Raw genomic sequence first — 25,919 nt, 5'->3', positions numbered from 1 at the left:
TTTTTTTGCTGATCCAGATTAACACAGCTACCACTCTGAAACATTTTTAACAGCGATTACCTTATGGACGCCTCCCCTCATATCTACAATTGTGTGGACCACTTCCTCTCATTTGTGATCACAAAATATCCCTCTGGAAACTACAACTATTGCTTACGAAGCAAGTATTTACATAATTTCAGATGTCCTTTTTTCCAGCTGCTAAAGTGCATTGAACAGCACCATAACCCCATTCTGCTGCCCACACCACTTTTAAGAATCTCTACTCTACAGTGGCATTACAAATGACAGCACAGGTTGAACTTCACAAGAGCAGGGAGAAGAGTATTTTCAGGGGAAGGAAAGAATGCCTCCTAAAAGACAAATTAACGTCTTCCTTCCCCACCACATCAGAAACATGCAACCTCAGAGGACAGGGCAGAAAATAGTCTGAAACCACTCACCCCTTGATTCTTTTAATTAAATAGGGTTATGCTACAAAGAACGTTGGTAGAGACACATTTAGTAACATTTAGATATTGGGCAATATTTCAGCTGTTATCAACCTCTGTTGGTTTTTTCACCTCATCATCCCCATCTTGATTCTCATTTGCGTGTCTTAGACACCTGCTGAATCCTGCTTTATACCTAGATCTTAAATTCTCTCTGGGGCGAACTGTCTTTGTATACTCTTTAGTACGCATCAGTCTTACCATTCATTTTAAGAGTCTTTTAGGCATGCACTTGCAGCAGTATTTAAAGCACTAAAAGTCAACTGTTCGTTCCAAAGATGTACTTTATTTAATTATAAAGCAGATTAGAATAAAAACAAAGAGCTAATGCCTAACCAAACATCCACTGTATGATCATCAGATCCTGCCTTCAGGACGTATCTGCTTGAAGATGTACAAAGTTCCACCACTACGCAACAAAATACAGATGCACAGAACAAGTGCTATTCACCAGAAACTCCAGAACTGTTGGTCTAAACTGCAGCCAGTTCAAAGAAAAGTTCTAACTGAAAACGCAAATACAGTTCTAGCCCAGCCAGAACTGTGTGCCCAGAAGTGAGGCCCTTGACTGGTCTTTCTGAAAGACACCCCCTTTCCCCCACATCAAAAGTCACCTCTGAACTCTCTCAGATTTTGCATCAAAAACTCTGTTGTCACATGCTGCTATTTCAAAACAGACCCTCGATAAAAAAAACAGACGAATGTAGTGTGAAGTTAACAAGTGGACTTTTATGACATTTTCTTTATTCATGGCTACTTTATTCCATTACTTTTGCCCTTTTTCTAATTCAGGTCCTTGTCCCATTTTAAGCGTTTAAGTTTCTATTGATAGGTACATAGCATACAGAGCCTGCAGCATTCTCACACATTTGTTAGAGCTTGGTGGCAAATACAGCAAGAGTTTCTGGCTCTGGCTCTACTTTTCTCAGGAACATATAATAGAAAAGATTCTGTCACTCAAAGCACAAACCATCTTTTACGTTTTCAGAGTAACAGTAGAATATACAGTCATATTGGTGCAGTACAGAGAAACACTTCAACACTACCCCTTCCCATTCTGGTTCCCAGGTTGACCAATACTGTTTGAGGAAGAAACTTTACTTGCAGGATTCCTTTGCACACAAAATGTTTGCATTTGTCAACATTTAAGGTGCCAAGGATCAATCTAACTTAAAATTAGAAGTTGAGGATTTTTTCCCCAGTTTCCTTTAAGCCTTTTAAGGTGACTTCTCCATTTTGATAGGAGCGGCCCTCAAAACAAAACAGGAGGCCACAGGTGTCCAGGCAAGTGTTTTCACTCCACACTATTCAAGTCAGCACGGGTATATTTTAAACATACTTCAGAGATGGCAAAAGGATGCCTTTTACATGGGGAGTGACAAAGTTATCAGACTAATCTCCTGTCCAGGACCATAAATTAGGTACTTTGGGACAGATATGTCAATTACACTTGTGGCATTCTGTAGCAATGAATCTCATACAATTCACTAGAAACAAGCAGTCAGATGAGGATATCCTCATTGCTGCTAGACTATTACTTATTTTTAATGAGAGAAGCCTTGGTTTATCAAAAGACAAAATTAAGATTTGCCTCTAAAAAGTTGTGACATGCAATCCCCAACTAGTTTCACTGCCAGACCTAGAAATCACTGTGGTCAATGGTAGTTAGAACATTTACAAGGCTTCCCCATATTACCAAGTTTTAAGGTTACAACTCCTAGGCACAGTAATTGCTTCCCCCTTGAGAAACCTAGACTGACCTGAGTTTTCAGCTTACGGAAGGGAAAGCACTTCTAACCTCTACAGAAGCTAGGCAACAGTCTCAAGCCAATATTCAGCATTTGACAAGACCTAGCTTAGTTTACAAGACATTTGGAAGTAGAGACACCTTTGTAAAAATACATTGAAAATGCTTCACCAAATATGCCATATTCCAAAAAATATACAAAACTGAACATATTAAACATTGTTTGTGCTTACAACCATAATTAACGAACTCCAGCATCAGAGGGAGAGATTTCTCTCAGCTAATCCACTGCAGAGGAGTTGCAAACACAATATATATAGAAAAAACATCCCTTCCAATACATAGCCCTCCCCCCATGTCTATTTATCTAAGCCTACAAAGGCTTGATTCATTCATCCATCTATCATTCCTGCAAGGGGATGAAAAATTAAAGTGTCAAACTAAATCCAATTCAGGAAGTTGGTTTTCCTAATAAGTAATTAAAAATAAACAATTTTCTTTAAAAGTGTTTTCGCACATTTTCCAACAATTTATAAAAACACAAACAATATGCTAAAAAGTGAACAAAAGGAAATGCACTTTGGAAACATTATTAAAATACATGTTCCTATAGCATGATGTGCCCGAGTTTGTTTTATTTCTTTTCACCTGACTGGATAATTCAAGAATACGCCTCCCCCTTTCCTAGGTCCATCAGAAGCTGGGTTTAGAAAAGAAGAGCTCCCATGCTCCCAACTTCACTCTGTTCCTTTACAAAAATTTCAAAGTACTGGTAAATGATAGTAACAGCTAGTAAGATTCCAGTTCCAGACCCAATTGCCCCAAGGAAGTCTGCCAGGACAGAGAGAGCACCAATGCAGAGACCACCAAACGCAGCAGCTGTGGGAATGTACCTGTAAAATACAATGGTAAAAGGAAAAGCAGTCAGACATCATGCTACCTTTCATACCAGGGATTGGTATTCCTGTAGGACAGTAGTCCCCAAACTTGAGGGTCATATTCCCCCCCCACCCCCACCGTATCCCTGTCCATGCCCCCCCGCAGCCCGAGAAGTGGCCAGTGGTAAGGGGGCCAAGGCTGGGGCCATGGCCATGGGCCAAGGCTGGGGGCAGGAGTGGAGTTGCAGCTAGCCTGCAATGGGGGCTGGCAGCTGGGCCCACGGCCAGGTGCGGCTCTGCTCCCAGCCTCAGCCCCAGACCAGGAATGGAGCCATGGCCAGTACTGGTGCGGCGCCGGGAGCGGAGCCAAGCCAAGATTGGGGACAGGGCTGAGGACGGGGAGGGCCTGGGTGGCACTCCCTCCCCACCCCCATGGGGGCTGGCCCAGGCCACACCATGCCGCCCCAAAGGTTCCTCCATGCCCCCCTAGGGTGCCGCACCCCACACTTTGGGGACCTCTGCTGTAGGATATACCTATCTGGGAGAACAGTCTGAATCAATGAGGTGAGTGTTTTCTATGAGGGAAAAAAATCAATCCCTTTAAAAGAACAGGAAGCTAGACCTCATACAACTAGGCATCTTAAATACCTTTTCAGCAGCTCCCCTGCAGCTTAAGGTAACTATTACAAATAAAAACAAAGGCCCTCAGTAGCAAAACACCCTCTTCCTCCCTGGTCCAGCAATCCAAGAGGAGGAACATGCACTAGGCTCGGCATACTAGGTAAGGAGCCCCAAGCATGGCCCAGCTGAGGAAAACATCACCAAGCTGCCTGAGAATGGAATGGAGTAGACTACAACCAGCCACATCTTTAAACACAGCGGCAGCCAATGGCAATTCGATCCTAGAAAATGCACCATCTCATTTCAATTGACTTGGAGCAAAGCAGGCTGGGACCTGTAGTCTCTCCACATATTACACCTCCATATTAGAGGTGAGAACTGCAGTGGGAAGCGCTGCAGAACTAAAAGGGTCACTTTGTGCCCCACCTCTGCACCAAGTAGTTTATTAAATACTTATTTGGGATTCAAAACAACATTATTTAGCACACCGTAGCTCTTACCCATAGAGGTATGTAACTGAGACATCTGCAAATATGATTAATAATATTTCCTGTAACAGGTCACATTTTCAAAGCGTTGCAGAAACATTAAAGTGCTATTTAAGTGCTGAATATATTACTGACGATGCAGTAAAAATGCATGAAAATTGTTGTGTGCATGCAACCACAGCTCTTAAATTTTATCTTTCAGGCTTTTGCAATCCTCACAGCCACCAGCAGACTCAAAACCAATTAGAAAAGACAGTTACCTTTTCCGTAACTGGTGTTCTTTAAGGTGTGTTGCTCATGTCTATTTCACAGTAGGTGTCCGTGCTTGCCATGTGCACTGGTGTTGGATGTTTTTCCCCTAGCAGTACCCGTAGGGGAGCACCCCTAGCAACCGCTTGACCAGCGCCTCCATGGTGCGGTATAAAGGGCGCTGCGCACTCCCCCCACCCTCAGCTCCTTCTTGCCAGACAATTCTGACAGAGAGGAAGGAGGGTGGGATGTGGAATAGACATGAGCAACACATCTCGAAGAACACCAGTTACGGAAAAGGTAACTGTTTTTTCTTCTTCGAGTGATTGCTCATGTGTATTTCACAATAGGTGATTCCAAGCTATATCTGTTGGAGGTGGGTAGAAGTTCACAAATTCCCAGCACGGAGCACAGCCTTGCCGAACCCAGCGTTCTCCCTTGTCTGGGAGATGATCGCATAAAAGGAGGTGAACGTGTGAACTGAAGACCATGTGGCAGCCGTGCAAATGTCCTGAATAGGGACATGGGCTAAAAAGGCAGCAGACGAGGCCTGCACCCTAGTCGAGTGCGCCCGCACAATCGATGGCGGCGGAATTCCAGTCAGGTCATAACAGGCACGAATACACGAGGTGATCCAGTTGGAGAGCCATTGAGTGGAGATCGGCCGACCTCTCACGCGTTCGGCCAAGGCAATGAACAGCTGCGAAGACTTCCTGCACGCTCCAGGTAAAAGGCCAGAGCCCATCTCACATCCAGCTTGTGGAGGCAGCGCTCCTTACTGGACGCATGGGGCTTGGGGCAAAGGACCAGCAGGAAAATGTCCTGACCTATGTGGTAGGCGGAGAACCACCTTTGGGCGGAGCTGTACCGTATCCTTATGGAACACCGTGTACGGGGGCTTGGAGGTCAGGGCCCCAAGTTCCAAGACCCGCGGTGCCAACGTGATCACAATGAGGAAGGCTACCTTCCATGAAAAGTGCAAGAGCACATAGCTAGTGGCTCAAACTGGGGGCCCGTCAGCCAGGCCAGCATCAAGTTCAGGTCCCACTGCGGGACAGGGGGCCTAACGTACGGAAAGAGACGATCTAATCCCTTAAGGAATCGGCCAGCCATAGCATGGGAGAACACCATGTGCCCCTGCACTGGTGGGTGGAAGGCTGATAAGGCAGCCAAGTGCCCCTTGACGGACGAGGGCGCCAGGCCCTGGGCTCTAAGGTGAAGGAGGTAGTCCAAAATGAGCTGGATCGGGGCACTCATGGGGGAAGCGCCCTGCTCAGCTGCCCATTGGGAGAATGTAGACTATTTTGCCAAGTAGGCTCGGGCACGTGGAGGGTTGCCTGCTTTCCAAGAGGACACAGTGAATCCTTTCCGAGCACATACTTTCCTCCCGGCCTAACCATTGAGCAGCCACATGGTATGGTGAAGTGCCACCAGGCTGGGGTGGGGGAGGCAGCCCTGGTGCTGGGAGAGCAGGTCCGGGCGGGATGGTAGCGGCCATGGCGGGGCAACAGCGAGGCTCATGAGGGTCCCATACCAATGCTGCCTGGGTCATGCTGGGGCATTCAGGAGGACCTGGGCCCTGTCCATCTTTATCTTTTCCAGGACCTTGCTGATCAGTGGGAATGGGGAAAAGGCATAGAGAAACTGGCCTGACCAGGACAGGAGGAAGACATCAGAAATAGCACCCTGCCCCAGCCCCCCCAGGAGCAGAACCGGAGACAGCGACTCTTCTGTCAAGTCGCGAACAGGTCCACCTGGGGAGTTCCCCACTCTTGGAAAAGTCTGTGCTCCACCTCTGGGTGAAGAGACCACTCATGCTAAGAGGAGAAGTCCCTGCTCAAGTGATCAGTCCACGAGTTCCGGGTGCCCGGTAGGTGGTAGGCCTGTAGGCAAATGTTGTGGGCTATACAGAAGTCCCACAGCTTGAAGGCTTCCAGGCAGAGGGCAGAGGATCAGGCCCTGCCTTGCCTGTTGATGTAAAACATCGAGGCCATGTTGCCCGTGAGAATCCTGACCACCCTGCCCTCCAGATGCGAACAGAAGGCCATGCATGCCAGGCGGACCACCCACAGCTCCTTGACATTTATGTGGAGGACCAGGTTCTGTGCAAAACACAGACCTTGGGTCTGAACATCTCCCACATGGGTTCCCCACCCCATGTCCAATGCGTCGGACACCAGTTCCAGCAACAAGGGCCTGCCTTTGAACAAGTCCCCACAGACCATGTTCCCTGCGGAGGATCACCACTGAAGGGAAGCGATCACCAGTTTGGGCACAGTGAGGACCTGGTCCATCCTGTCTCTGGCCCAGGAGAATGCAGAGGCCAACCAGAGCTGGAGGGGCCTCATACTGAGCCTGGCGGCACGAACCACATATGTGCACGCCAACACGTGACCCAAGAGCTGGACACACGCTCTGACTGTTGTCATTGTGACTGTGTTGATGAGCCCTTTTAGGGTCTCAAAACTGTCCGGTGGGAGGGAGGCTCAGGACCGCCCTGATTGTACTGGGACTAATGTGACTTGGCGTCATTCACTAACAGGCCCAGAGTGGTGCATGTGAACATAAGGAGCGCCATGTGGTCCCATACCTGCGATTGGGTGCTGCCCTTGACCAACCAGTTGCCCAGAAAAGGGAAGATCTGGACCCCACGGCACCTGAGGTAGGCCGTCACCACACACATACACTTTGCAAATACCCTGAGGGCAGTGGACAGGCCAAACGGGAGGACTGTAAACTGGTAGTGTTCCCATCCCACCGTGAAATGTAGGAAGCGTCTGTGCCCCTCGAATATATGGATGTGGAAGTACACAGCCTGCAGATCGAGGGCGGTGTACCAGTCCCCGGGATCCAGGGAGGGAATGATGGAGGCCAGGGAGACCATGCAGAACTTGAGTTTCATCATATACTGTGTGACAAAGTTCCTCCTCTGCCTTGTGAGTCCTGCACTTATTGGTGGATTTTCTCACCTCAGAGGTTCATGGCAGCCCTCAGTTTGGTCACTTTCGTGGCTCAAACCTGCCTTTCACTCAGTTAGCCTCATCACTGGCCAGCATGGGGAAAAGGAAGAACAATCCCCACAGTCTCTGCTGATCCACCCAGTGGATTGGGGAACAGGCCAGAGACCTTCCCTTCTGGTGGAACCCACAGTCCAATTCAACTCCTCTGGAATCAAGTAGGGAGTTGGGGGGATTGAGGGAACCCGGGCCCAGCCTCTACTCTGGGTTCTAGCCCAGGGCCCTGTGGATTGCAGCTGTCTACAGTGGCTCCTGTAACAGCTGCGTGACAGCTACAACTCCCTGGGCTACTTCTCCATGGCCTCCTCCCAACACCTTCTTTATTCTCACCACAGGACCTTCCTCCTGATCTCTGATAATGCTGGTACTTCTCAGTCTTCTAGTAGTATGCCTTCTCACTCTCAGCTTCCTGCGCCTCTTGCTCCCAAGCTCCTCGCACACACACCACAAACGGAAGTGAGCTCCTTTTTAAACCCAGGTGCCCTGATTAGCCTGCCTTAATTGATTCTAGCAGCTTCTTGATTGGCTGCAGGTGTTCTAATCAGCCTGTCTGCCTTAACTGTTTCCAGAAAGTTCCTGATTGTTCTGGAACCTTCCCTATTACCTTGCTCAGGGGAAAGGGACCTACTTAACCTGGGGCTAATATATCTGCCTTCTAACACTCTCCTGTAGCCATCTGGCCTGACCCCGTCACAACTGGTTCAAGCCTCGCAGGTCCAGGATGGGCCTGAGCCCCCCTTTGTTCTTCGGGATAAGGGAGTAGCGAGAGTAGTACCCCTTGCGTTTGAACTCTGCTAGAATCACCTCCACCGCTCCTAGGCCAAGGAGCCACCCCACCTCCTGATCGAGCAGAGCCTCGTGAGAGGGCTCCCCCTACAGGTACTGGGTGGGAGAGTGGTTGGGCGGGGTAGAGGTAAACTGGAGGGTGTAGCTCCGAGAGATAGTGCTGAGGACCCATCGGTCCAAAGTCAGCTGCGACCATTCCGGGAGAAACGCACACAACCGGTTTGAGAAAGGAAGCTTTGAGGATGGATCCCTGATGTTAACTGTTAAGTCGCCCCCAGGCGTACCATCAAAATTGCCGTTTCCCTGCCTGTTTGCCCTTGGAGGACCCAGGCTGGGGGGCAGACAGACTGCCTCTGTGGGTGTTTTTTTTATAGTCCTGTGACTTTTTATAAGGGAGCTCGTATTTAGAGTGGATGGCCTATCTTAAGAGTCTTAAACGTAGTGCGGGAGTCTTTCAGGCCATGCAGTTTTATGTCGGTGCCGCAGCAGGTGCCTCAATGGACAGCCCAGACAGCAGGAGCCATGATGCCCTTCTCATGGACACTGCGGAGTCTATGGACCACGCGGCTGTGTCTGCCACATCTGATGCTGCCTGCAGAATTGCCTTGGCAGCAGCTGTACCCTCCTCCACCAGAGCTTTGAACTCCTTCCTGTCATGCTCCTGAAGGGAGTCCTTGAACTTGGGCAGAGAGCTCCATAGACTGAACTCATAACGGCCCAGGAGAGCCTGGTTTGCCACCTGTAACTGGAAGCTCGAGGACGAATAAATTTTTCTGCCAAATGAGTCCAGCCTCCTTGAATCCTTATTTTTCGGAGTAGGGGCTGGTTGGCCCTGCTGTTCCCTGTGGTTGACCGACTCGACCACCAGGGAGTTAGGAGCAGGGTGGGTGTATAGGTATTCATGTCCTTTGGTGGGTACAAAATATTGCATTCCGCTCTCTTCGAGATGGGGACCAGTGAGGCCGGGGTTTTCCACAAGGCATTTGAAATTTTCACCACCCCTTCGTGGAGTGGTAAGGCCACTCTGCCCGGTACCGAGGCAGACAGGACATTAAAAAGAGAGTCCAAGGGCTCCTCCACCTCCTCTGCCTGAAGGTTGAGGTTTGATGCCACTCTTTTCAATAGCTCCTGGTGGACTTTAGAGTCCTCCTGTGGGATGGAGGGAGGAGGGACCATAATCACCTATCCAGGGGAGGGCAAGGAGACAGGCGCAGTACTTTGCGTGTCCACCAGCACCGGAGGATCCACCACCTGGTCGCTCTCTGGGCACAGCACCAAAGATATGCGTCCTGCCAATTCCTTCCTCAGAGGCCAGGAGAGGGTGGCCGATGGCTGTTCTGAGGCTCCTGCCACAGAGCGAGCCCCCACCAGGAGATGCATCGGGGACCACGGTGCCCGCTGGTACCACTTCACTGGCCACAGGGCCCAGAGACACTGCACCTGCTGTGGCACCGACGGAACTGGCTGTGGGCCTAGCTGGCCTGGCCCATCGGTGGACGACTATGAAGAAAAGTTGGGGCTGACGTATGACCTGCCGCTGTCCCTGGACCGGGAGGAGCGCCGACCACAAGATCGTGACCCCGACGTGAAGGAACAGTACTGCTGGTAGCAGCTGCTCTGAGATCGGCTCCAGCAGGTGGATCCGAGCCGGCAATTGACGCCTGGGGCTGTGGGAGCAGTTTCATGGCAGGATCCTGGAGCGCGACGACGAAAGGGAATGGCGTCGATGTTCATGTCATGACTGGCTACTACAGCCCCTCTGAGATGAGTGTCATCTGCCTCAGTCTCATCGGTGTCCATTCCTCGAGGTGGAACAGTGCCTGGAGTCTGTCAGATGGAACCCAGCCAGACAGCCTGGTGGGGAGGTTAACAGCAACCTACGTGGACTACGCCCGGGATGGTCACTGAGCGGCGAACGGCGTCGGGAACATTCCCTGGTACAGAGTCGAAGGCAACTGCAGAGATCCCAGGAGCAGCTTGCCTCTGGACCGTGGGGCCAACATTGGCGGTGCTCCTGGTACTGGCATGGACATAACATCCTGGGCTGCTTGCAGGGCCTCTGGGGTGGAGGGCATCCGGATATCTGGGGAAGCCTGCTCCGAACGAGCCAGGCTACTCAGCTCAACCTGAGTCGGAGGCCTACCCAACACGGACCTAGCCTCTCCCCCCAGTCTTGCTCCGGTGCAGCAGCAGCGAAGGCCTCTTCTTAGCCTTCTTGGCATGCCCCACAGACAGGGAGCGGTGCCAACTGGTAGATGGCGCCGGGAGGTCTTCACGCACCGACACCACGGTACCCGGTGCCAACTCGGAGCGGTGCGCCGGAGTCAGGGTCAATGCCGACTCCAACAGAATGGCCCGCAGCCTAACGTCTCTCTCGCTCTCTCGGTCCGAGGCATGAATGACTTGCAAATCTTGCAACTATCGCTAAGATGGGTTTCACCCAAACTGCAGAAACAGTCTGCATGCGGATCACTCACAGCTATCGGCCACCTACAAGTGTCACGCGACTTAAAACCCAAGGCGCGGGGCATGTCCCAACCTGGGCACGCTAACTAAACCAAACCTAACTACAGATACCATACACTGAACGAACAAGAGTTCTGGGGACGAGCTGCAGCAAAGCTGGAGCCGAGCAGTTCCGAAGCACCTTCGCTGACGTCAAGAAGGAACTGAGGGTGGGGAGAGCGCGCAGCACTCCTTATACCGCGCCATGGAGGTGCCACTCCAGGGGTTGCTAAGGGCGCTCCCCTATGGATACTGCTAGGGGAAAAACTTCTGACACCGGTGCACGTGGCGAGCACCTGCACCTATAGTGGAATACACATGAGCAATCACTCGAAGAAGAATAACGGCTTACGAAGTTAGGTGATTCCATACTCATCACCCTGCAATGGAGGGCTTTTGGAGGTACCTTGGCCAGCTGATTGCTAGCCTGTTTGTGTGAGAGCTTTTATATTAGTGCGAGGACCCATATGTTTGCATGCTCACACCATGGCTGTCAGCAAGGACTGAACCCAGGACCTTCAGCACCAGACACAGGTCTACTACTTGAGCTAAATCCTTCAGCTGTGTGGTAGCAGTAGATTACAGTGTTTATAGGCCCAGCCTCCAGCAGGAGACATGACCTTATGCAGTAGGCTAGCATGTCACCATAGAACTGAGCTTGAAAGGACATCCAAGTTCTAATCTTCTGAAGACAGTACCTATTGTAGCACTGATATTACATGAACATTTGGTACATATAGCCACGGACATATTTGTAGCTCACCTGTTTAGTTCATGGACCATGGAGGTTTCTCTATGGCCCCTCATTACCATCTGTTGCTCTTTTAGTTGTTTGGCAACCTGTATTGAGCCAAGAAATTTAGTAAAGAAATTTAGTTTCATTTTTAGGTTAATTTCACAGAACCACCTCGCTATCTGGAATTGAAAGCATGACATTTCTGTGGTTACATGTCAGCCATCTTCCAAGAAACAGAATAAAAACAAAGTGGAGCTTTTCCCAATTATTATGTTTAAAGCGTAAAATGCCTTGTTCCGGTATTCTAAGCCATGATTAATAGAGTGACACACAAGCAAAACCCAGCCAAGATCTGTACAGAGTTCCAAGCAGGACCTCGGCCACATTTGGCAGCAAGCAGCCAGATCCATCCCAAATGAAAATATTCATTGTGCAAAACCTATTTCTTCCTAACTAAAACCTGCCATACTGTCAGCCACTCTACCATCTCCAATAGCAACAAGCAATTCAATTTAAGAATGAAATATTTTGTTCTTGAGTGTTACACATCTGAATGATTGAAGCTTAGATAGGCCAGCTACTGGTATATAGATGTGCTGAACTATTTTTAACATACCACCAATTAAGCAAGTTTGAAACACAGCTACTTCCAGTTATCAGTCCCTACAAAGATCCCATGAGAGCTTGTTTTTTTTCCAGGCACAGAAGTATTAAAATACTGTGTGTAGGTATTTAAGGAGATAATTACCCTCACACAGTGCAGCTGTCATCTGACCGCTATGCTCCATATGTAGTGCTCCAGGCTACACACTATGCTCCTTATGAAGTTTCTCTTTCATATTGTTCTGTTTCTTTCTATGCTACTCAAGTGATATTCAAGCATCTCAGATACATCTCTATTCCTACACCACCCACCTAGGGTTTTTTGGTGTGATCCAGTGAATAGGGCCCCAAATGGGAATCAGGAGATCAGGGTTCTACCTGTGTGCGTGTTTTCCCCTCTGTAAAATGGGGACACAAATGCTTGCCCAGCTTTAAGTGCTTTGCAATCCACAGACAAAAAGGCACTCCACGTAAGTAGTGGTATTACTAAGAGGCAAGGCTGGCACCAGGCTATATTGTCCATTTCACAATATTACTGCTGAAGTAGTAATTACTGCAGGATAATTCTCCTGGTTTTATCCTGTAAAACAATTTCTTTAACTTACATCTTTGGCAGAGGAGCCAGAAACTTCAATCCATGTCTTGGAGAAGAAAGCACAGGAGCCCAACATAAACACTATATAAACAACTGCATGGACAGGGTCTTCTAACACTGAACCAAAGGACTCAGGGGGTGAGAGATAGTAGCAAAGTCCACCGACTGGATAAGAGCGAGCAGGGCCTCCAGATGAAGTATCCTGAAAAGAAACAAATAGGTTTGCACTGTTTAGTTTTGTGTCCCTATTTATTAGCAGTTAGACTAACCCTGGTTAAATGCATCATCCCTTTTTTAATAGGTAGAGTTTGTGTGTGCACATGGGCTGCACAAGGGAATTCAAGTTTCAGATTATGAGCAGTTTCTAAAGATGGGAACACAAGGGACAAATGAAAAAATAAAAGATACTGGGTTTGCAAGGGAGGAAAAAGTAATAGCAAGCCACAGATTAAACACACGGTAAATGTATTCCACAGTCAATAATGAAGGGAAAACATCACATGTTGGGCTGTTAGTCTCAATGTGCATAATTTTGCCAGGGAAAGTGTCACTATGTTTACAGAGATCATGTCAGAAGCTGGGCATTCTAGTGGGGCCCCTGCGTGGTGTAAAACAGGCTACAGAAAACAGGTGGATACTTACAGACCAGGTGCCCAGCAGGCTAACCAACAAGTTGCCACTGAAGCGAGCAGACAACATCTGGGAGATCACATACAGATTAGATACCAAGGCAGACTGAAGAATGATCGGAATATTGGAAGTATAGAACAGCTTGATAGGATAAGTGTTGTACTGGCCACGGTAGCGGGCAGATTTGATGGGGAGGTCCACTCGGAAGCCCTGAAAAATGCCAAGTGAAAACCCCACTGTAACTCTGAAGTAAAACACAGACAGCAGAGGCACCACACAACTGCAGCACATGCAAGGTCTCCACAAAAATCTTGCCGTGAAGCATGTGAGTGTCAAAGACTCTGCTAGCTCAGCCCTTTACTTAAACCCTTCTGCCAAGACCTCAGACCCATTTAGATCGTTGCACAGGGCAGCTTAAATATGTGAATTTATGAAATGCCAAGATATTCAAAGGTGAGTCTGAAATTACAGGAAGAACTCAGCATAGTGCCCAGAGGTGGAAATTCCAAAGGTACACACAAAAAAACGGTTATTTGCTACTTATTGGCCATTTTGCTGCAATAAATTCCAAAATGAACTCAGGTTTTTATGGGCTCATGGTATTTTCAGCAAAACGTTGAGGCATTTTTAGCAAGGTCTGTTAGTACACATCCATCATCTCTCTCAGTCTACAATAGTTCTCAAGCCTTTCAGGGGCCACAGAAAGCCAAGGGTGGAGTTCCAGCCTTTTCAGATCAAGTAACTGAAGCCCTGGCTGTTGCATGCACACCCAGAAGTCATTAGGAGTCTTCTGCATGCACTAAAAAGGTGAAGTTTAACTCTTCAAGCTGCAGAAAAAAAATCAATTTTTAAATACTCAGCCATGTCAATTCTGATTTAAAGCCACAAAAGAGCCAAAGATTTTGAACGTCTTAAATTCATATTTATCTTCACAATTGTCAGCTTTTCTATGGAAGTGCTGTCAGGATCTGTACTCAAAATTTATCAGACTGTATTTGTGAAACAGGTGACTTTACTACATCTACCAGCAGTGGTTTTAAACATTATTTTAGATTCTGACTGACCTGGAAGTAAATGACAACAGCAAAGACAAAAATGGTGGCAATCAGGTTCATGAGGTTAGGGAGGTTCTGGCGGTAGAAGGCCTCTCGGAGAGCTCTGACTTTGTCCGTACGAGTAGCCAGCAGATGGAACAGAGCAATAATGGCTCCTTCAAACTCCATTCCTTAAATGAGAAAGGGAGAGGGGAAGGACAATGAGTTCAGGTATCTTAATACCTGAATTAAGACATTTACTAGGCTTCTGAAATACACTATTTAGGGTGGGATTATCAGAAGCACTTGCTTTTGTCCTAACTCTGCTCCCACTAAAGTCAGTAAGGGTTTTACGATTGATTTCTATAGGATCAGTTAGGCCAATGCTGAGCACTTTTGAAAAATCACACCCTAAAGGCAATTCCGTCTATAAGAAACATGTTAATACAGGGAAGAATGCAACTGTCTTCATAGCGTAAACTACATCTGCTAATTTCATACAGGTATGGATTCCACACCATTTGACTACTTTAGACAGTGCCAAAGAACATACTAGAAGACAAAACAATGATTCTATAAAACACAGGGAACAAGAGAGATGTAAACAGTACACTTTAGACCCACAGAATTCAGAGCATCCTGAAGCACTGAATTATCCAAAAAAGTTCAAGCAATTTGCACCTGAGAACACATTTCTTGTTAGAAATTTAGGTTTTCCAGAGTACTTATCAGCAACACAGAGCAAAACACAGCAGCATGGGATTAAAAGGGAAACAGAGTTGTAATCACTTTTTATGACAGAGTTACATTTCAAAGAAATGCATTGGTCTGTTTTCCTACTTTGAAGTTCTGTGCTTTGAGAACTCGCTATCACAAAGCAAGCGATTTTGACTCTCCTGTCCTGCTGAAAAATCACACAGAAAGAAGAGCGTTCAAAATTTATGGACCCAAGATTCTTAAGCAACAGCTTGGATTCTGCTATAACTATGAATTCTGTAGGACAAAACCACTGCCCTTTAAATAAAAGTGACAGACTCTCATGCCTCCCATCAACCAATTCTGAAGATTGGGAACCATTAAGAAAGGGATCGATAATGCCACTACATAAATTCATGGGATGTCCACATCTTGAATACTGCACACAGTTTTGGTTGCCCAACCCCCAAAAAAGATATATTAGAATTGAAAAAAGTACACAGAACCGCCATAAAAATGACTGGGGTATGGAACACTTCCATCTGAGGATGTATTAAAAAGGCTGGGACTGTTTAGCCTGGAAAAGAGATGACTGAGGAGGGATATGCGAGACGTCTAAAACAATCGTGACTGGTGCGGAGAAAGTAAATAAGGAAGTGTTATTTACCCCTTCACAGAACACAAGAACCAGGGGTCACCCAGTGAAATTAAAAGGCAGCAGACCAAAACAAACGTAAGGAAGTACTTCCTCACACAATGCAGTCAACCTGTGGAACTTGTTGCCAGAGATGTTGTGCAGGCCAAAAGTGTAACTGGGTTCAAAAAAGAATTAGGTAAGTTCATGGAGGATAGGTCCATCAATCTCTATTAGCCAAGGTGGTCGGACCCATGCTCTGGGTGTCCTTAAGCCCCTGACTGCCAGAAGCCAAGACTGGACGACAGGATCATCAATAACTGCCCTGTTCTGTTCATTCCCTCTGAAGCATCTGGCACTGAGCAATGTCAGAAGACAGGAAACTGAGCTAGTTGGACCATTGGTCTGAGCTAGTATGACCATTCTTCATTCCAGATTCTGATTAAAGCATACATTTAAGGAGACAGTAAAGATCTGGTGGAGGTATTCTGCAGACTTACAATAAACAATGTAAAGTAAATGGAGAAAGCTGTGGACTGAACACTTGATCATCCTATATTATAGAGTTACAGCTTATTTGCACAAATGAAATTAGTTGCCTTCCTGTGAGCACTCAATACTTCCATCTCCTCTCTCTACAGTTCTTCATGTCCCCTATGGAACCTCATTCCCTATCCTTGCAACTGAGGATGATTTGATTAGTCTTTGGAAAAAGTGCCACTCAAATCAACAATATGGGTAGCTGCTGAGTGGCAGGAGGCACTCCCTCCCTCAAGAAAGGTAATATGCTGCTTATATACCATTCATCTTAAACCTCTGGAGTCTTCCCTCTCAGTATTTGCATTACACATGCATTTCTACCTTGCATAGAAACATCTCTATTATAATTAGGATTCCACTTGAAAAAATTACAGGAGTTGAGAGGTCAAGAGCAATATTTACTATTTAACTTAATTTCCTTATTTTTTTTTTCTTTTGTGCATAGAAACAACTTTTCTGTTGCTGAAATTCTCTGTGCTCTGGAAGGTTACTGTAGAAATTGCTATGTATGAGTGGAGCTTTAGAATGTGGGAAAAGTGCACATGAAGCTACTCAGATAATCTAGTCATCTTTCATATTACAGAATACTTAAATCTTAACACAAGCAAAGAGTCACCTCGGCCTGTGTTCACAGTGGTGGGGCTGAATGCCTTCCATACAATAGTCTCACAGATGTTGGTAGCAATGAAGAGAGAGATGCCAGAACCAAGACCATATCCTTTCTGTAGAAGCTCATCCAATAGTAGAACTATCAACCCAGCTACAAAAAGCTGCAAGAAAAGAAATAGCATTATTTACTGGAGACTTCATCCCTTTTTATTTTTTGTAATAATGCTGACTTAATGGAACAAAACATTTGTATCAACAATAACAAGGAGAAGATCAGATATCCTCTTTAGTTGGCAGACATGTGTGCTTTCCATTCTCCTCGCTCCCTTCCCATCACTCCATGACGGTGCAGTTATGCAACAGGGAAGTATCGTTTTGAGGAGTGATGTAGAGGGTGTGGTATAAAAGTTACCTGAATTGTGATAAGCAAACAGATACCAGCACCCATCTCAGATGGGTCTCCATACATCCCTGTCATTACATAGACGATAGACTGACCAATTGTAATAATCATGCCGAACACTGTAAAAGACAACAAAAAATACTGTCAGTTTATAAGACATTTGCAGACCAGTGAAAAAAGGGTAGCAGGGGGAAGGAGTATACAAAAAACTAATGAAATAGACATCTAAATGCAATGTCAAAATGAAGTTTGAGCACTGAAGTCGGTCACTGGAAACTCTAGGATCAACAAAAACACTGCACAACAGCAATGAGAGAAAACTAATCTATACCTAAAAAAGATGAAGCAACATTCTCAATGTTAAACACTCTTGTTTGCAGGAAATATTTTTTTTAAATACAAAGTAAAACATTAAGCTGATACATAAGCAATTTAGGTGAGTTTTTCTTCAGTAAACAGATTTTGGAACTTAATTGTTCCTTGTACAGAAACAAGTTGTAGAGAAGATCTGACTAAAATTAACTGAAATCTGTACATTACAGAGATATCTAGCAACATTTACTACTGAAAAGAGCCAACTTTGATGAGACTCAAGTCCTTTTAAAGTTCACACAAGAAGGACAGCAGCAGCACAGAATTGCCTCACCATTCTACCACATCAAATATGCCTCAATTACATTTAGAGGTCTGTGCAGTATTGCTATCTCCATGGTCCATTTAATATTTGGCCTCTCTGCTGAAACTGCAGCAGGGACACCATCACATGACAACCACTAAGAACTCAACTGAAACCCACCAGAAAATTTCAGATGGGCCAAGAAACAGCAGACAATAAATCAGAGTATTGAAGTACTAACAAATTCAGAATCAAGAAAACTAACATCTGGGGAGGCCTACACGTGCGATTTCAAGATATTTCAGGCGATCAAGTTCACAACATCCATTGTTAATGTCAGGCCTCATTCTAGATGAGCCTCCTTGATATCAGCTGCTACTTACATTTTTGCGCCCCATTGAAGAGAGCTCTGTCTTTTGGAGTGTCCCCAACCTCAATTATCTTGGCACCAGCCAAGAGCTGCATGATGAGCCCGGAAGTGACAATGGGTGAAATACCCAGCTCCATCAATGTTCCTGTCAGATGCAGAAAGCCAATTGTTGCAGTTCACCATTTCCAGACCCCCATAAAGTGCAAAGTTTGACTTTTCATTCCTCCCACCTCCTCATGGTACAGACAGAACAATAAGAGACACGTGGCACCTCTTTGGCGTACCTATGCCAGATATAAGATGGTGTAGAAATGGTAAAGCTTCACTCTCCTCCTTTGAAGGATGACATTCTAATATTTTTTGGTATAATCATGTTTCTCAGTTACATGCACATCTCTGCACTTCCCATTTTGCTATAATCAATTGATTTGACCAGATACATATACACATACCTGAACTAGTATCAAATGGTGCACCGAAGTGGTTGATACTATATCTGATTTACATCAGCACAAAAAAGCTTCTGTGAGCAACTGGACAACTGAGCAGCCAGCATAGGTTTTACTCTGTGTGACCGACCAAAGGTGTCCGTAAGAAAAAAAAAGTACAAAGTACTTATAGCTGGGAATGTGCATCAGAATACATGGAATGTACTGCAGGAGTTTTATAATTTCTATTATATATGGGTACTTATGAGCTGTCTTGTTCCCACTTTCTCTCCAAAGGCTATTTTTCCTCCACTTGGCTATATGCAATTGATAATGTGTCTATTCATATATAATTTTAATGCATTTGTGCCAAATTCCAATCCCCAGATTTATAATTTTTTCTATTATGCCATGTTTATTGCTCCAATCCAGATGTTCACTTCATTAGAAAAAAAATCTATAAACAGACTAAAATCCCAACTGTTCAAACAAGCCAAGTTACACAGCCAGTGGAAGAAACCCTACGCTGGCAATTAAGTTATCTGAAGCAGGATCTTACCTCTATTTGAAGCCAGAATCACTCTCATCCAGTAGAAAGGATCTGCCGAGTCTGATGACATGATACCAAACAGGGGAATCTGAATTTCCAAGCAATGAAAGTGAAGTGGGGTTAAATTAAAGCGCTGACTTTGTTCTCCTCTTTATTTGAAAGGAAAATGAAAGAACATTACAAACATACCTGGCAGCATACTAAGAAGATGAAAAGCGTAATAGCTGTCCATAGCACTTTTTCCTTAAATTGAATCTGAAGAAAAAGAGAAAAAGACAGGAGTTAAACTGAATGGGTTGTCACTGGTCACAACAGCTCGTCTATTAAGCAAGTCAACTAAACTCTATCATGTAACTGCATACTTAGAGTAAAATACTAGAAAAAAGCAAATTATCAAGTCCCTTTTCATCCCATCTACACTATATGAAGTCTAGAAGGAAAGATGGTAAATCTTTAATGAAACTTTCATCCAAGCAAACAACCTTATGCAAGCAGTATAAGGTAATTCCAGTACTGATCCACTGAAATGGATTCTTAGTTTAACGGCCTACCCAAAAAAAAGCTCTCAGCAAAAATTCCAATCTAAGATTATTTGTTCAAATCAGCTGTCTTTAAGGGAGATGGGGGAAAAAGAAGAAGAGTATTTTGAATTTTAAGATACCATTTTTAGCTACTCTGAAATTAATTCTCTCTCATATATATATCATCATATACCTCAGGCCTTGCCGACACACAAAAGTTGTACTGCTTCAATTGTACTGCTATAATTACAGCAGTACAACACCTACCATGGATGCACTCATGCCAGTGTAAAGATGATTTATACTGGGTACAACTGTTCACACTAGGGCTGCAATGGTGCAACTATTTCAGTTAAAAGTAACCGCACTGCTGACAGTTACACACCTTAGGCTTAGAAACCTTATCTCTTACAAATAGAGTTCTGAAGAACATCTCAAAAACATACCTTCCTTTCTGGCTTTTGAATTTCAGGCAAGATAACACAGAAGGGCTTGATCACTTCAAGAAATTTAACTGAAACAAAATAAAAAGTTAGATGGTAAAGTGAACATACAGATATGGAATTTATGGCAATCCTGATGATTAGTCACTGACATGTTAAAAAAATGGAAATTTCTAAATTTGCAAGGGCTAGGGACTAGGTGGTCACCTCACCCTTACCTGTCCTAGGTACATCTGGCTAACTGCGCTAACAAGGCAGTTGCACCTTTGAACGAGTGTGATAACAAACAGCAAAATTATACATGGCTGATCTGGATATTTGTAACTCTTTCTTGAGAAGGATGAGGAAGAGAATGTTAGTTTCATTAACTTATTTTGTCTTCTAGAGATATACTCTTCCACATCCTTCCAACTTCTATTTGATGGTGGTTATTTGAGGCATAAGGTGAATAACTGAATTTATGTGGAAAGGTGAAATTACTTTGGGGATGAATGAATGAACCCCTTAAAGGTACTAGTTAAACAGTTACTTAAACAATCCCACAAAATTTGTGTGTGAAACTGCTCACCAGCATGAGGAGGTTTATCCTTAGAAAGCCAGTGAGGTCTGAAAGTTACCATTTAAGGAAATGGGAGGTATCTATAATACAGGCCTGAACTATGAACTCTTCTTTCAGATTTAACAGTTATAAAATAAACTGTTTTTCCAAGACAGGAACATAAGGTCCAAGGAAATTCAAAGGGAGGTAGGCTGAATCTCTCAGGACAACAGTCGAATCTCAGACTGCAGAAATTATGTGGTAGGATTTACTTCCTTTATATCCATTTCATGAAAGACGGCACAAGAGCACTGAAACATGAACGCTTTCAGTAGCTCTGTGGAAATATGAAATTGATACTAAATGTACCCTGTTTAAGTCTAGACCAGAAACAGTTTACTAGATATTAAGCTATTAATTTCCAACAGAAATTTCTTAGATTGTGGTTTTTCACTTTCTGTAAATACCGCATCTACCTTTTACAACAATGAAACCAAAATTCTTTTCCAGAACCTGACCAGTTCCTCCTCCTCAAACAGACTATCTTGAAGCTTCTATTAACTAGGGACATGAACATCTTTAATTGCTGTGGGTTTCTGTTATTCAGGAAGAATGACTGATTTTTAGCTTAGGGCTACAGACCATGATCCACTCAGCTTGCAGTTTCTTTTACTATGGCACTCCCACTAAACTTTAGATGATCCACAGGCAAGTGAAGCCAAGAGTACCTGTCAAGTAATCTAGCCTGACCTCCTGGAATCATACAGAGCCTTCCCTACCATAAGAAAATTTGTATTTGCTACTTTGCATGCTGCTGAAAATTTCTTTCCTGTCATCAAAATTAGAATGCCCAGCTAATAAGAAAAGCCTAAGCAAGGGTAGAAAGGATGCCAACATGAGAAAGCTAACCCTGATCCTAATACGAGCAAATTTACAAGGCAGCAGAGACAGGAAAGGAAACGAGGAAAACTGTGTTTGACTGCTCAGCGTGCACATACATATTACAAGAAGATAATCTTGTTTTAATAGTTTGATAAAAAAATAAGACCTATAATGTGTCAAAAACAGCATTATGAGCCGAACACGGCTCTCAGAAATGTAACCACTCCAATACCCCCCATAGGGCCTAGAGCCAAACACAGGTTAGTGGGGAAGAAAAGGGTCCTGGACGGACCCTGGGATAGCAGCAGATTTCAGGAAGGAATAGCACCTCCCAGCCCCTGCACAAAGAGTACACTGCCAACCCGGGGCACAGCTGGGGGAGGCCGGGAGGGAGGGCAGCAGGGCGCCGCCAACTCAGGGCACGGGGGGGAGGAAGGTCAGCGGAGCGCCGCCAACCCGGGGCACAGCTGGGAGGGAGGGCGGGCGGGCAGCGGGGCGCCGCCAACCCGGGGCACAGCTGGGAGGGAGGGCGGGCGGGCAGCGGGGCGCCGCCAACCCGGGGCACAGCTGGGAGGGAGGGCGGGCGGGCAGCGGGGCGCCGCCAACCCGGGGCACAGCTGGGAGGGAGGGCGGGCGGGCAGCGGGGCGCCGCCAACCCGGGGCACAGCTGGGAGGGGGAGGGAGGGAGGGCGGGCAGCGGGGCGCCGCCAACCCAGGGCACAGCTGGGAGGGGGAGGGAGGGAGGGCGGGCAGCGGGGCGCCGCCAACCCAGGGCACAGCTGGGAGGGGGAGGGAGGGAGGGCGGGCAGCGGGGCGCCGCCAACCCGGGGCACAGCTGGGAGGGGGGGGGAGAGGGAGGGCAGCGGGGCGCCGCCAACCCGGGGCACAGCTGGGAGGGGGGGGAGAGGGAGGGCAGCGGGGCGCCGCCAACCCGGGGCACAGCTGGGAGGGGGGGGAGAGGGAGGGCAGCGGGGCGCCGCCAACCCGGGGCACAGCTGGGAGGGAGGGCGGGCAGGCAGCGGGGCGCCGCCAACCCGGGGCACAGCTGGGAGGGGGAGGGAGGGAGGGCGGGCAGCGGGGCGCCGCCAACCCAGGGCACAGCTGGGAGGGGGAGGGAGGGAGGGCGGGCAGCGGGGCGCCGCCAACCCAGGGCACAGCTGGGAGGGGGAGGGAGGGAGGGCGGGCAGCGGGGCGCCGCCAACCCGGGGCACAGCTGGGAGGGGGGGGAGAGGGAGGGCAGCGGGGCGCCGCCAACCCGGGGCACAGCTGGGAGGGGGGGGAGAGGGAGGGCAGCGGGGCGCCGCCAACCCGGGGCACAGCTGGGGGGGGGAGGGAGGGCAGCGGGGCGCCGCCAACCCGGGGCACAGCTGGGGGGGGAGGGGGGAGGGAGGGCAGCGGGGCGCCGCCAACCCGGGGCACAGCTGGGGGGGGGAGGGGGGGAGGGAGGGCAGCGGGGCGCCGCCAACCCGGGGCACAGCTGGGGGGGGGAGGGGGGGAGGGAGGGCAGCAGGGCGCCGCCAACCCGGGGCACAGCTGGGGGGGGGGAGAGGGAGGGCAGCAGGGCGCCGCCAACCCGGGGCACAGCTGGGGGGGGGAGGGGGGGGGCAGCGGGGCGCCGCCAACCCGGGGCACAGCTGGGGGGGGAGGGGGAGGGCAGCGGGGCGCCGCCAACCCGGGGCACAGCTGGGGGGGGGAGAGGGAAGGCAGCGGGGCGCCGCCAACCCGGGGCACAGCTGGGGGGGGGAGAGGGAGGGCAGCGGGGCGCCGCCAACCCGGGGCACAGCTGGGGGGGGGAGAGGGAGGGCAGCGGGGCGCCGCCAACCCGGGGCACAGCTGGGGGGGGGAGGGGGAGGGCAGCGGGGCGCCGCCAACCCGGGGCACAGCTGGGGGAGGGGGGGAGGGAGGGCAGCGGGGCGCCGCCAACCCGGGGCACAGCTGGGGGGGGGAGAGGGAGGGCAGCGGGGCGCCGCCAACCCGGGGCACAGCTGGGGGGGGAGGGAGGGCAGCGGGGCGCCGCCAACCCGGGGCACAGCTGGGGGGGGGGAGAGGGAAGGCAGCGGGGCGCCGCCAACCCGGGGCACAGCTGGGGGGGGGAGAGGGAGGGCAGCGGGGCGCCGCCAACCCGGGGCACAGCTGGGGGGGGGAGAGGGAGGGCAGCGGGGCGCCGCCAACCCGGGGCACAGCTGGGGGGGGGAGAGGGAGGGCAGCGGGGCGCCGCCAACCCGGGGCACAGCTGGGGGGGGGAGGGGGGGAGGGAGGGCAGCGGGGCGCCGCCAACCCGGGGCACAGCTGGGGGGGGGAGGGCAGCGGGGCGCCGCCAACCCGGGGCACAGCTGGGGGGGGGGGAGAGGGAGGGCAGCGGGGCGCCGCCAACCCGGGGCACAGCTGGGGGGGGGGGGGAGAGGGAGGGCAGCGGGGCGCCGCCAACCCGGGGCACAGCTGGGGGGGGGGGAGGGAAGGCAGCGGGGCGCCGCCAACCCGGGGCACAGCTGGGGGGGGGGGGAGAGGGAAGGCAGCGGGGCGCCGCCAACCCGGGGCACAGCTGGGGGGGGAGGGAAGGCAGCGGGGCGCCGCCAACCCGGGGCACAGCTCGGGCACCCCACCATCGCTCCCAGGCCCCGGCTGCGCGCCGACACTCACTCCCCATCTCGGCCGCTGTTGCTGTCCAAAGAGGGAGCAGAGGCCGGGCGAAGGCTCCTGCTCACTCCGAGAGACACGTCAGTGCTCGAGCCCCACCGGCCCCCTTCCGCTTCCTGCCACGCACGGGGTCGCCGGCCGAGCGCCTCCGCGCAGGCGCCGCAGACTTCCGGCACCCCCAAGAACTACAATTCCCTGGCAGGCACCGCCGCCGCGTCCCGCCCTGGCCAGAGGCGCTATCATTCCCATCATGCACTGCGCCCACCAGACACCACAACATCCAGCATGCACGACGGCAAGACGCACGGCGCAGACTATTCCCTTGTACCTATTGGACCCAGGGGATTATAAATCCCAGCATTCCATGCGCCTCCTTGGGTCTAAACGATCCCTCAAGGTGACCCATGGCCTGCTGGGACTTGTAGTCTTCGCGTGTTTAGTCTCCATCTTAAAGCTGTGGGTCTAGGCACATTCGTTTTCTTACAGGAAGGGGCAACCTGGAAGTTTGGAGGGGGAGGGGAAGAGAAAGGGAGGGGAAGGGTTAGCTGTGAAAAATCATGAGGTTGAGATGAGATTTTAAAAAATGAATACACGTATGGCTTAGGGTTGCCAACTTTCTAACTGCACAAAACTGAACAGGCTTATCCCATCCCCCTGGGCCTGCCCCTGCCACTGCCATTCTCTGCGGCCCCATCCCCATTCATTCCAACCCCCTCCCTCTGTGCCTCAGTCTCCCCCAGCCTCTCCCGCTCATTTTCACCTGGCTGGGGCAGGGGATTAGGGTGTGGGCTCCAGATGGGGGTGCAGGCACCCGGGTGGGCCAGAAATTACAGGTTCAGGCTGCAGGAGGGGGCTCCGGGCTGGGGCAGGGGTGCGGGGCAGGGTGTAGGTGCAAGCTCCAGGAGGGAGTTTGGGTGTGAGAGGGGGTTCAGGGCTGGGGCAGGGGGTTGGGGTGCAGGAGGGGGTGCAGGGTGTGGGCTCTTGGAGGGTGTTTGGGTGAGAGAGGGGGCTCAGGGCTGAGGTGCGGAGCTGCCAGGGTCCCCTTTCGACTGAATGTTCCAGTCAAAAACTGGACAGCTGGCAACCCTAGTATGGTTCGGTTGACTAGTCTTTTTTGTTTTTTTGCCCAAAGCCTGTTTTTAAGCCTTAGTAGCTCCCATTTCAAGTTTTTCTTTGCATCCGTGAAGACTACATACTTACTTTTTTTTCAGAAATGAAAGCCACTGTTCTCATGCACTCACCGGACTCCAAGAGCTGGGGTTTTATGAAAACACCACTTATTGCAAGACTCAGGATGAAGCTGCGAAAGTCACTGATACTGTGGTGTCAGATCAACACATTATACTGTTACATCAGAATGTCATAAATATGATGGCATCATAATTATTATTTATTATTATTGTATTTGTTTATGATGTGCTAGGTACTTTCCAGACATTCGTAGAATCACAGAAATGTAGGGCTGGACAGGACTTTGAGAGGTCATCAAATCCAGCACAGTGTGCTGAGGCAGGACTAAGTAAACCCAGACTATTATTGACAGGTGTTTCAAACCTCCACTGATGGAGATTTCACACAGCCTCCCCTGAAAGCCTATTCCAGTGCTTAATTATCCTTATAGTTAGTAAGATTTTTCTAATATTAACCTAAATCCTCCTTACTTCAGATTAAC

The 25,919-nt window shown here is 49.0% G+C and overlaps 1 protein-coding gene across 1 annotated transcript; it reads right to left on the bottom strand.

Moving 5' to 3' along the window:
• Window positions 1-1,200: 1,200 nt before the first annotated feature.
• SEC61A1 (SEC61 translocon subunit alpha 1) lies at window positions 1,201-24,406 on the bottom strand. Its single transcript, XM_048857972.2, has 12 exons — window positions 24,251-24,406; window positions 20,194-20,261; window positions 19,416-19,481; window positions 19,236-19,314; window positions 18,262-18,393; window positions 17,272-17,381; window positions 16,867-17,020; window positions 14,411-14,571; window positions 13,359-13,556; window positions 12,727-12,918; window positions 11,546-11,622; window positions 1,201-3,131 (listed from the first exon to the last, which is right to left on the bottom strand). The coding sequence occupies exons 1-12, from the start codon at window positions 24,255-24,257 to the stop codon at window positions 2,945-2,947; spliced, it is 1,431 nt and encodes a 476-aa protein (XP_048713929.1). The 5' UTR covers window positions 24,258-24,406; the 3' UTR covers window positions 1,201-2,944.
• Window positions 24,407-25,919: the final 1,513 nt, after the last annotated feature.

The sequence above is a fragment of the Caretta caretta genome, chromosome 7 (genome assembly GCF_965140235.1).
Source record: "Caretta caretta isolate rCarCar2 chromosome 7, rCarCar1.hap1, whole genome shotgun sequence".
Classification (NCBI taxonomy): domain Eukaryota; kingdom Metazoa; phylum Chordata; order Testudines; family Cheloniidae; genus Caretta; species Caretta caretta.
This window is presented reverse-complemented; position numbering and strand designations above follow the sequence as displayed.